This window comes from Mus caroli, chromosome 11 (assembly GCF_900094665.2).
Source record: "Mus caroli chromosome 11, CAROLI_EIJ_v1.1, whole genome shotgun sequence".
Taxonomy (NCBI): Eukaryota; Metazoa; Chordata; class Mammalia; order Rodentia; family Muridae; genus Mus; species Mus caroli.
In genome coordinates this window covers 102,442,540-102,454,214 of record NC_034580.1, presented here as the reverse complement: position 1 = coordinate 102,454,214, position 11,675 = coordinate 102,442,540, and the positions used below count along the sequence as shown (strand labels likewise).

Here is an 11,675-nt window from a genome sequence, read left to right as displayed (position 1 = left end):
CACAACCATCCGTAACGAGATCTGGCGCCCTCTTCTGGAGTGTCTGAAGACAGCTACAGTGTACTTACATATAATAAATAAATAAAATAAATCTTAAAAAAAAAAAAAAGAACAAATACATTCAAATACATTCTTAAATATGCCTGTCAGTGGTGGTGCACTAAGATATCATTCCATCCCCAGCCTAACCTATTTTATGATGCTTATTAATACCAAAAGGTATTATCTGAAAACTAGATTATTTACCATCATAAATTTAGAAAAACATTAGCAAATCAAATTGAACAATGTAGAAAAAAAGATTTAGGGTTCAGGGTAAACCTTCAGCAGTAGAGAACTATTCTGTTCTGTATCTTATCCCCAACAACACACACACACACACACACACACACACACACACAGGCCAGTCAGTGTTGGCACACACATTTTTAATCCTAGTATTTGGGAGGAAGAGGTAGGTGGATGAGTTCAAGGCCAGCCTGGTGTACAGGGTGAGTTCTAGAACAGCCAGAGGCACACAGAGAAACCCTGTCTCTAAACAAACAAGCAAATAAAAAATAGGGTGGTGGAAATGGCTCAGTAAGTAGAATTCGTACAGCACAAGCAGGAGGACCCATATCTCCCCATCTGTGTAAAACAGTGCTCGTCATAGAAGTGCATTTCTACAGCTCAGTGCTGGGGCCAGAGATGGACAGATCCCATCTCCATGCCATCTTAGATGAACGGCAGATTCCAGGTTCAGCAAGAGATGGTATCTCAGAAGTATGAGGTGAGGAAGCGGCTGAAAGCTAGATACACCCCAGTCTTAAACTCACGCAGGCAGGCAGGCAGGCAGGTGGAGGGAGAGAGAGAGAAAGAAAAAAACAGTGTTTGGTTGGTTGGTTTAGCTTTTCAAGACAGGGTTTCTCTGTGTAACAGAGCCCTGGCTGTTCTGAAATTCACCCTGTAGACCTTTCTGGGCTCACAGAGACCTGCCTGTCTCTGCCTCCTGAGCGCTAGGATTAAAGGTGTGCGTACCTGCCTTGCCTGGTTTAAGAATTTATTTTAATGGTGAATTAGTGTTCATGATGGTAAAACAGTCTGATGTGTGATCCTCGTCCCTGAGCCCCTCCCGGCCACCGTTGAAGCAGTGAGGTGCACTGCACTTGCTGCCACAAGAGCCCTGGAGTTCAGAATGAGGGATCTGTTTAAAGATCAAAAGTGTTTTCACTAGCCTAGAAGTGTTTTGCCGTTTCCCTTTGAGCACTGAGTTCTTAGCACTGCAGTCTAGATGGGCCTTTAACTGGAGCAGCTCTCTTGCCTTGAGGCCCGAGTGCCGACCGAGGTAGACAGTTGCAGCCTCCAAAGCAGAAAACTAATGTAGTGCTCCTGGGTGCTGAGAACAACAAAAATCCTCTGGGACGACAGATCAGACCACGTGACATTCGGGTGTGGCCTCAGTCAGCAGCACCCAGCTTCTGTCTGGTACTCCTAACATTGATGTTCATGCAAGGCCATTCTTTCCAGGATCTATGTGAACCTCTGCAGCCAGATAGGTGAGCTAGGAAGAAAGGCTTCCGATTGTACATTGCAGGCTATGTCGGCTGAGCTATGCTTTCATCATAGCACCCATCAGTGCCATTTGAGAAGGCTTTACACTGGGCACAGGTATTTCCACCCCAGCTGATGCTCTGACAGCTGATCTGCGTCCGCCCTTCCGAGTCGGAGACTGCCCGTGCTTCTCGAATAGATCATTGCTGGTTCATTTTTAGAGGCTAGACTGTCGCCCTTTCCATGAGCACTGCTCATCCAGTAACTGGGGGGCACATTGCTGCTCGTGGTCAGTAATGAGGGAGGATGGCCTCCTCCTGCTCATGCAGAACAGGTCTCCTGTGTGATTCTGAGTGGCTCAAAGCCTCACCCCACACACAGACGGATGTGTTTAGAGCCTTGTACTGAGCTGCCTTTTTGTGGTGATGTCCCTTATTCATATTTGAGTGGGCTGATGGGACAAAGACTCAGTTCTCCTTTTCTCTTTTTAGTTCATAACTTTTTCTTAGGTGCTGGGGTAGAACCCAGGGCCTCGTGCATGCAGACAAGTGCTCTACTGTTGAGCTACCTCCAGCTCCTAGACTCCTTTAAAATTTTCATGTCAACTCCTCGGGCTGGAGAGATGGCTCAGTGGCTAAGAGCACTTGTGTTTACAAAGGACCCGGCTTGGTTCCCAGTACTCACATAGGAGTTCACAATCATTTTTTTTGTGCCTCCTTTTGACATCCCTGGGCACCAGACATGTAAGTGACATACATGCATGCAGGCGTGACACTCATAGGCATTAAAAAAAAAAAAAACAAAAACCCTTAAACCTTTTTAAAAAAAAAAAAAACCCTTTGTAATCAATCCTAGCATTTTCTAGCATGGAGATTAGGTGCACATCATGATAATAGATGGACAAGCGAGAGGGTTCTGAGGAGTCCTCATTCTCAGAGGCTCAGGTCAGCACCAGTGAGAGACTCAAGTATTTACGGTGGAAATGGCATTCCCCATTCTAGTACTCGCCTGCCCATTGCAAAGTGAGCCATTTAACACTCCTTATGGAGCTCCTAAGCTGTCTCAGTGATTCACAAAGTCTGAGAAAATGCTCTATGGCAAGCAAAGTGTTAAGTGCTAATACTGATTACATTAGTACATTGTTATATTAGTACAGTCTGTTTGCTGTTGTGTTGTTTTGTTAGCATATATTAGCATAAGTTATCTTATCAAATGAAGGGTTTCATTGTTTCCATGTGTATGTGTGATGTATTTTATTATATTATCCATGTGTATGTGTGATGTATTTTATTATGTTATGCCTTCTGTGTGTTGTTTGTGTACATCTTCAGGTATAAATGCTATTTTTGAGGCCCATGTGTAAGACTGGGCCTGGTGACAGGCCTATAGTTGCCACTACTGAGGACGCCAAAGCTAGAAGGGTCAATAGTTCAAGGTTAGCTCTGAGCAAGATAAGAAGACCCTGTCTCAAAAAAAAAGGGGGGGGGGAGTGGGAGGCCTGGAGGGGAGTGGCTTAGTGTCCAGAACAGTTGCTGCTCTCCCGAGGCCCAGCGTTCAGGTCCCAGCACCAATGCATGCACCTCACAGCTTCCTGTAACCCCAGAGTGAGGATGCCATTTCCTGGTTTCTATAAGCACACACATACATGTACACATACTTACACAGACACACACTTACATAAAAGTAAAACAAATCAAGGCTGGAGAAATGGCTTGGCAGCTAAAAACATTTATTGTTCTTGAAGAGGACCCAGGTTTGGTTCCCAGCGCCTTCATGGTGGTGTGCAACCATCCTTAACTCCATTCCAGGAGATATGACTCCCTCTTCTGACCTCCTTGGGCACCAGGCATATACATGGTGCAGATTAGATAGATAGATAGATAGATAGATAGATGTACCAAAACACTCATAAAGTAAGTCTTTAAAACTTTAAAACAAGATAAAACAAAAGCCAAAGCCACCGTATGCATATATTTGTACCCATTTGAGGGTTAGTCAGTCCTTGGCTCACAACTGTACTCGTTTAAATTACTGTAATAGAGGCTGGAGCGATGGCGCAGGGGTTAAGAGCACTGACTGCTCTTCCAGAGGTCCTGAGTTCAATTTGCAGCAACCACATGGTGGCTCACAACCATCTATAATGGGATATGTTGCCCTCTTCTGGTGTGTCTGAAGACAGCTACAGTATGCTCATACATAAAATAAATTACTGTAATAACAGAGCTGTGTCCATTGCACCAGTTTCTTTATTTGCTGCCTAATTGTTAGTCATCTGCTCTGCACTGTATGATTTCCATGAGGTACGAGTTACCATCTCACTGAAATAGGCTAGTAAGTTTTCTGAGTCTTGGATGAATGGTAACAGGAAGTAATGTGATGTCAAGGATTGTTTGCAAAGTAGGCTGAAGTCAGCAGAAATCGGGCTAATTTAAAAAGACAGACTGGTGCTGGTCCAGTGGCTTGATGGGTGCTCGCTGCCAAGCGGGACAACTGAGTTCATTCCTGAGTCACACATGGTAGAAGGAGCTCCGCCTTCCCCTGCAGGTTGTCTTCTAGCCTCCATAGGCACACTGCAGCCCGCATGTAACTAATATTCATCACACATGTGATAAACAGGCATCACATATATAATAAACAAACAAACACATCAAGGTAACACCACCAGGCCGGAGCCAGGCGTGATGACACACACCAGCAACCACAGTGCTGAGGCTGCGGGGTGGGGATGGGGGGGCAGGAAGAACACAAGTTCTAGGCTAGCCTGGGCTACATAAGAAACAAACAACCAGACAAGGCCAGACTAACTCAGTGCTCATTCCCAAGGGAGGTCTGGCAGGGAGCATTGCTCTGTTTGATGCATAAGACTTGAATTTCTCCTTTTGCTTGTCAGCTTTGAGAAAAGAATCATATTTTAGGATAGTGGACATTACCACTCTGACTCCCCAAATTTGGGTTATCAAAACCATACCAAATTTCTCCTCAGCCCTCAGCATGGAGAAGCTAACACTGTACATTGTGACCTTCAGTCCTGATAGCCAGGATTCGCTCTTACTAATAGAGGCCTTTCTCCACCAGGGATGGATGAATGAGATTTACAACTATGATCCAGAAACTTACCACGCGACTTTGACGCACTCAGTCTTTGTCCGGCTCGAGGGTGGAACCTTAAGACTTTCAAAGCCCAACAAAAACATATCCAGGAGGGCAAGCTACAATGAGACAAAGCCAGAGGTCACCTATATCAGCCAGAAAATCTATGACCTCTCAGACAGCAAGGTAAGTCTGGGACATTTTGGAAGCAGAGCCTGATGACTGGAAAGCATTTGGAGTCTTGATTGCTGACTGCACCCCACCCCACCCCACCCCACCCATGGTGCAGCTTAAGGAGCCCTAGGCCTTAGGGCAGCATCTCTCCAGGACACAACCACAAGGCAACTTTCGAAATGCAGGTTGTGGAGCAGCAACTTTGAGTGGGGCCCGAGAGCCTGGATTTCTTCCCCCCCCCCCACTTCCCCAAAGACAGACTTTCCCTGTGTAGCCCTGGCTGTCCTAGAACTCACTCTAAAGACCAGGCCAGCCTTACATTCACAGAGACCTGCCTGCCTCTGCCTCCTGAGTGATGAGAGCTAAACTGTGCACCAAGGTGAGCTCTGTGCTGCAGCCCCGTGGACCACACTCCAGGAGCTTGGGTTCTTTCTTGGCACTCAGAATCTCGCCTTTAAAAGCTTGTACATCCACAGAGCCAGTTCCATCCCCAGCACCAACGCCAGGTGTGCTGGCATTCATCTGTAATCTCAGGAGGCCAAAGCAAGAGGAGCACCGTGGTTTTTAGGCCAGCCTGGGCTACATAGTAAGAACTGTTTCAACCTGCCCCTTCCACGCGTACCCTGCCCTCCCCCCCAAAAAGAAAGAAAGAAAACTGGATTTTCAGTGTAAATGCTATGTATATGTTGCCAAGTATTGATAAAGCTATGTAAAATATAAAAAGTGTGCACATGCCAGCACATTTTGATAAAGCGTCATTTGTATTTTTGTGGAAATATAAATTGTTATTCCGCAGAGATGGTGTCTTGGGTAGGGTTTTACTGCTGTGAGCAGACACCATGACCACAGAAACTTTTTTTTTTTAAGAATTTACAATACTTTTTTAAAGATTTATTTATTTATTTTATGTATGTGAGTACACTGTAGCTGTCTTCAGACACTCCAGAAGAGGACATTGGCACAGCAACTCTTATAAGGACAATATTTAATTGGGGCTGGCTGACAGGTTCAGAGGTTCGATCCATTTTCATCAAGGCGGGAGCATGGCAGCATCCAGGCAGGCATGGTGCAGGAGCTGAGAGTTATAGTTCATCTGAAGGCTGCTAACAGAATACTGACTTCCAAGCAGCTAGGATGAGGGTCTTAAAGCCCACGCCCACAGTGACACACCTACTCTAATGGGGCCACACTTTCTAATAGTGCCACTCTCTGGGCTGAGCATAGACAAACGATGACACATGGTGCCTGTTCTCGTAGCTCTTGTGAGGGGTCTTTCAATCTCTTCACAGTGATGGCAGCCTGTAGATTCGTCCTTGAGGTGACACAGTGATGGCAGCATGTAGATTCGTCCTTGAGGTGACACAGTGATGGCAGCCTGTAGATTCGTCCTTGAGTTGATTCCAGCACTGACCTGCACTTTGTGTCTAGACTGAGAGATGCCTGGTCCCCAGCTTAAACTTCACCTAGGGTTGTTATCCAAGCCTATTTGATGATAACTACTTAACTAACCACCACTCTGTCCCTGCCGCCTGAGAGTGAAGCATAGCCATAGCTCATGCACACTTAGGAATTTTGATTAATAACAAGTCATCTCTGAAATGTATTCCATGTTCTACAGTCAGATTATAGACAGATGGTTAGAGTTATTTAACTTAAACCATTTCAGTCGAGGCCGCGCAAGACAGGCTGACCTTTCTCATACAGGTGACATTGATGCACAAGGTAGACGCTCTTTAGTATGTAAATCGTCATCTGCCTCTCTCCGTAGATTTACCTTGTACCTAAAAGCTTGGCTCGAAAGCGAATCTGGAATAAGAAGTACCCCATTTGCATTGAACTTGGTCGGCAAGATGACTTTATGTCTAAGGCTCAGACTGATAAGGAAGCTACTGAGGAGAAGCCGCCTCCTGAGAAAGAGCTGCCGAGCGAAGACCTCAAGAAGCCACCCCAGCCTCAAGAGGGGACGAAGTCTAGCCAGCGAGACCCGATACTGTACCTGTTTGGGAGAACCGGCCGCGAGAAAGAGGAGTGGTTCCGGCGGTTCATCCTGGCCTCGAGGCTGAAGTCAGAGCTCAGGAAGCCGGCGGGTGTTTCTGGAAGTAAATCAGGTAATAGCATTTGTGCTAAGTGTGTACCTGTTTAAAGGACTTGTGGGAGGATTAAGAGAGTGGCTGCCAGGCAGGCAGACAGGAAGCCGGCCTTTAGCGCATTATTCTCTGCAACCTCAAATGTGTGGACTTTTTACAGTAACCACCCACCCCCATTCTTTCTAAGTCATTTTTCCAGTGATAGTCCATTTTCAGGTATATGTGGTGAGCTTGTGGTGACGCCCTGGGACTCTCTCTTCTTGGCATTCTCATAAAAGCAGCTCCAGGTAGTCTGAAGATAGTGGTCAGAGCATCGCGTGGTGGGGGTGGCACGTACCTTTAATCTCAGGGTAGTGGCAGTGGCAGGCAGATCTCTGTGAGTTTGCAGTCAGCCTGGTGTACGCACCTGAGTGCTGGCATTAGAGGCATGTGCTACCATGCCCAGCTCTATCTGGTTGTTTTTAATGGCTTGCACAACTAAGTCAGTGGTAAGAGCTGGGACTGTGGGAGGCCTTGGTACCTACTTCACACTGAAATCAAGCAAGCCTCCACTCTCACACTCATAGCAATACCTTGGTTAGCTGGGGCTGCTCCTTTTTTTCTCTACATTATGAGTAGAGATGGAACTTAGTACAGTAAGGAAGGCTGTACTGTATTTCAAAGCGGCCTGAACGACAAGGCCCAGCTGTCATCAGCTGTGAAGGTGACATTGGTGACGAATCTCCAGGACCAGGCACCTCTGTAAGCTCCGCATGAGAGAAGTCTTGCTGGTCGACTCAAGCCTGCCATCTCCCTCAGGGATGCTGCCGCCTAGAGACATAACAACACAGGTTTCTCCAGCAACTCCCTGTGCAGGTTCTGGCTCTCCAGGAGGCCAAGCTAAGGGTGGAGATTCCAAATCTCTAGCGCTCAGTTTCTGTCTGCAGTCAGAAGTGGCTGCAGAACCTGGTGAGAGCGGGGAAGCCAGGAGCGCCCGGCACAATTCCAGAGCTACAGAGTGGAGAGAGACAGTTCCTATGCTCTGTCCCACCCTAAGCTGGGAAGCTGCCCCACGGGCAGGGAACAGCAGCCAGGCCACAGTCAGGTTCTCACCCCTGTCCTTGAACTGGGGGGGAGGTGCTCTTGGCTCTCTTTAAATTGTTGTTTATTTATTAATTAAAATCTGGAGTTTATTTGGATTGTACTGCATTTTCTAAGTTCTTCTATTAAAAAAAGGGGGTGTGGCTATACATTGTCCTGACATTTAAAGATAATGTTAAACCTTGAAGTGGTTTGAGAATGATGAAGGATTATAAAAAGTTTGAATTCTAGGTAAAACCTCGGGTAGTCAGTCCTAGAAATAACCTAGGTAAACCACTAAGTTAAAGTAGCTTTCCCAAGTGTCTGTGCAACCAGGAGAGAGCTGCAGGTCAGACAGCTGGAAGCAAGCGACACCAGTGGCCAGGTTGGTTTTGACCTCTGTTCTTACCTTGTCTCGCAGTAAACCTGAGTGTCAGATACTTCCATGCTTAAAACTCTATTGCAACAGGATAAACGGAATCTGGGTCACACTTAAGGTACTTGACTGTCAGGCTTCCGCCTTTCTCCACCCACACTTCCTGTCCCTCTGTGTGTCTTCTCTGGGGACTCCCCTGAATCTTGCTTCTTGATATTCTGTTCTCTAATCTGGATCATTCTTCTGCCAGCGCAAGGAAAATGGTAGCTAGCACAGGTGTTGGTGGTGGGATGTCAGCACAGGGTCAACAGCTCTTGGCGATGCTTGTTACAGTGACTGGGAGTTACCTCCCCGTGTGTCTTACTTCAGGGGCAAGGATTCAGCTTGTTCCCCTGGGTAGCATGGAGCAGGTCCATAGAAGATGTCTTATGACTGCTTCACTGTGAGGTGGCGTCTTTGCAGTGCCCCGGGCTGTTCATGAACAGTTCGTTGTCTTCCTTCCCACTCTCCCTTTACCTGTAAGCATTCATAGCTCCACTCTGACTGTTGCGTACACTGGCGCCGTGTTTTATGTTTTCCTAAAAGATCAATGGGAGCAAAGAAAAATACTGCACTAACCCCATTCCAGAATTACCTTGGAGAACAATAAAAAACATTCTAAAAGTCACCTATTGTTAGAGCAGAAGATATTTTTCAGGGTGAGGTTTTTTAATCACTTGTTAGCATTTTAGCTGTTTTTCCTGTTTAACCATGGGCATTTAGTTTATCCCTGCTTGTTTTATCGTTTGCATTAATAGCTATCGTTTCTTACCCAGGGCTTCTGCCCTCACACAGCAGGCACAGCAGTCCCTCGGGGCACCTGAGCCACAGCCGCAGCAGCAGCAAAGGCAGCATGGAGGAAATGATGTCCCAGCCAAAGCAGAAGGAACTGGTGGGCTGCGTGCGACAGAAGATGCTCCTAGACTACAGCGTGTACATGGGCAGGTGTGTGCCCCAGGACAACCGAAGCCCCCACAGGAGCCCCGTGCAGAGTGCAGAGAGCAGCCCCACAGCTGCGAAGAAGGTAAAGCTGCCGGCCCGGGGCCTCTCTGCTCTTCTTACATTCACCTTCGTGTGTGAGGGATGCATGCAGGCCCTCCCTGTTTCAGGCTATGAAGACATGGCGATGAGCTAGGCACCAAAAGGCATGTGTTATCTCGGAATTCATGTTCAGGGGCCTGGCACAAAGCTGGCATTGGGTGGCAGGAAGACTTGAAGCTGGGTAAAGGCAAATGAGGAAGGCTCCTACTGTGTGTGTTGTCCAGGTCTCCTGGAGGAGGTAATTGATGAGCTGCAGTGATACATGGTAGAACATTCTAGAAGGGCAGGCCCCACTGTCTACAAAGGTCCCACAGCAGGAATCAGTTGGGATACTCAAAGGTGAGCATAAGGAAGGATGACGAGAGAGGGAGGCAGCAGATGTGGAGGCTCAGTGAGGCCTCTTCAACAGACGTGTTCTGAGGGGGCTGGCAGGTCATACAGAGTTTGAACAGGGAGAGCCATTGTTGGAAGGCTAAAGCATAAGTGACTGTAGAACGGCTGCAGGAAGGAAGAAGGAGTGGTTGGGAAGCGGTGGCGGTGGGCTGAGATTCGGGTGATAGCAGGTGATAGCCGGGAGAGGAACTGACTTTGCTGATGGACAGATGTGGGAGTGAGGACAGCTGTGCACCTGAGTAGGGGGCTGTAGGTAGGAAGGTCCCAGCCACTGGCTCAACACCTCAGCTGTCCTTGGCTTTGAAGATGTCCTTTGTCATGAGATCCAGTCCAAAGACCTCTAGTACAGGCCTCCACTGTGCCCCACCATTTTGAGATGTAGCCACGACCTGCACAGCCCCCAGCCTCTTCCCATGGAGAGTCAACCATGTTTGACCTCTTGCTCGGGCCAGATTTCTACCTCTTATGAGGACCATGTGGTGTCTTCCTCTCATGTCTTTGGCTGCCCGTGCTTTACCTGCTCTGTTGATTCTCCTCTGTGTGGAGGTGACCGATGACCTGACCCACGTGACCTTGTTAGCTTGGCGACCGACCGACCAAGCAACCGACCAACTGCATGTCTCTGGTGGAAGCAGACTTCCCTCTAGGCTAGGGCAGGTCTGTCAGCTCCTCAAGAAGTGCCCAGTTTGCCTGGATCTTCTCCTTCCTCCCCACATTCCCTTTATCCCGGGACATGAGTTGTCTGGTTCTCATCAGACCCAAGAGGATCTCAGAGGGCGAGCTGTGCACTATACAGAGTCTGATACAAATCCTTCTGAATGGCTTCCTCACATTCAAGAGGCTGAGGCAGGAGGATTGCCAGCCTGGGCTTTACAGTGAAATCCTGTCTTTAGAAGAACAAAAATCAGCCTGGGGGTGGTGGTGCATGCTTTCAATCCCAGCATTCAGGAGGCAGAGGCAGGGAGATCTCTGAGTTCAAGGCCAGCCTGGTCTACAGAGTGAGTTCCAGGACAGCTAAGGCTACACAGACAAACCTTATTCCAAAAAACCAAAATCAAATAAACACCAAAATCTATAGTGTCTGGAGGTTAATTTAATAACCACCATGCTCCAGGGAACCAGAGAGCTGGACTTGCATAGGCCTGTGTACATGCCATTGACCTTGACTGCATTTGAACAAAGTACATGAGTTCAGGACTCCTCAAATCTACTTGGCCTGCCTGGAGCATGCAGGGCCATATTCTGGCTCTCCGATGGTTTGGTAGTGGGGTGCAGGTATTTGTCATCCATCACACACAGCCCCCAAGGGGGTAAACGACAGTCACTACTTATTTTCCTCACATATTTGTAATTTCATCAGGGGTAGCAGATGAGGACTTGTGGCTGCTCTGTACAGGGTCACTTGGGGAGGCTGCACTTTAGGCTGGAGGATGATCCACTGCTGTGGTAGTTTGAATAGGTTTGGCCCTCACAGACTCATATGTTTGAAGGCTTAGCCCATGGGGAATAGCACTATTAAGAGGTGTGGCCTTTTTGGAGGAAGTGTGTCATTGTGGACACAGGCTTTGAAGTCTCATGTGCTCAAACTATGCTCAATGTGGCACACGGTCACCTGCTGCCTGGGGACCAAGATGTAGAACCATGTCTTCCTGTATGCTTCCACCATGATGATGATAGAACCTGTAAGCCAGCCCAGTTAGATGCTGTCCTGTATAAGAGTTGCTGTGATCATGGTGTCTCTTCACAGCAATGAAACCCTAACTAAGACATTTGCCAAGGGGAAGTGCCCTGTCTTGGAGGGCAGATAGATGCTGGTTGTTGAATGGAGTTGAGCCAGCACTGAAAGCTGGAGGCCTCAGGTCTTCCTTCAGGCAAGCATCCCTAGG

The 11,675-nt window shown here is 47.7% G+C and overlaps 1 protein-coding gene across 7 annotated transcripts in view; it reads left to right on the top strand.

Moving 5' to 3' along the window:
* The window catches only part of Tex2 (testis expressed 2), a 109,467-nt gene that overhangs the window by 60,777 nt on the left and 37,015 nt on the right, over positions 1-11,675 (top strand). For all 7 annotated transcript variants that reach the window (XM_021176086.2, XM_029483456.1, XM_021176084.2 and 4 more), the window contains exons 3-5: positions 4,606-4,806; positions 6,563-6,902; positions 9,132-9,379. In XM_021176086.2, coding sequence (XP_021031745.1) covers positions 4,606-4,806; positions 6,563-6,902; positions 9,132-9,379 — 789 coding nt within the window. The remainder of the gene's footprint in view (positions 1-4,605; positions 4,807-6,562; positions 6,903-9,131; positions 9,380-11,675) is intronic.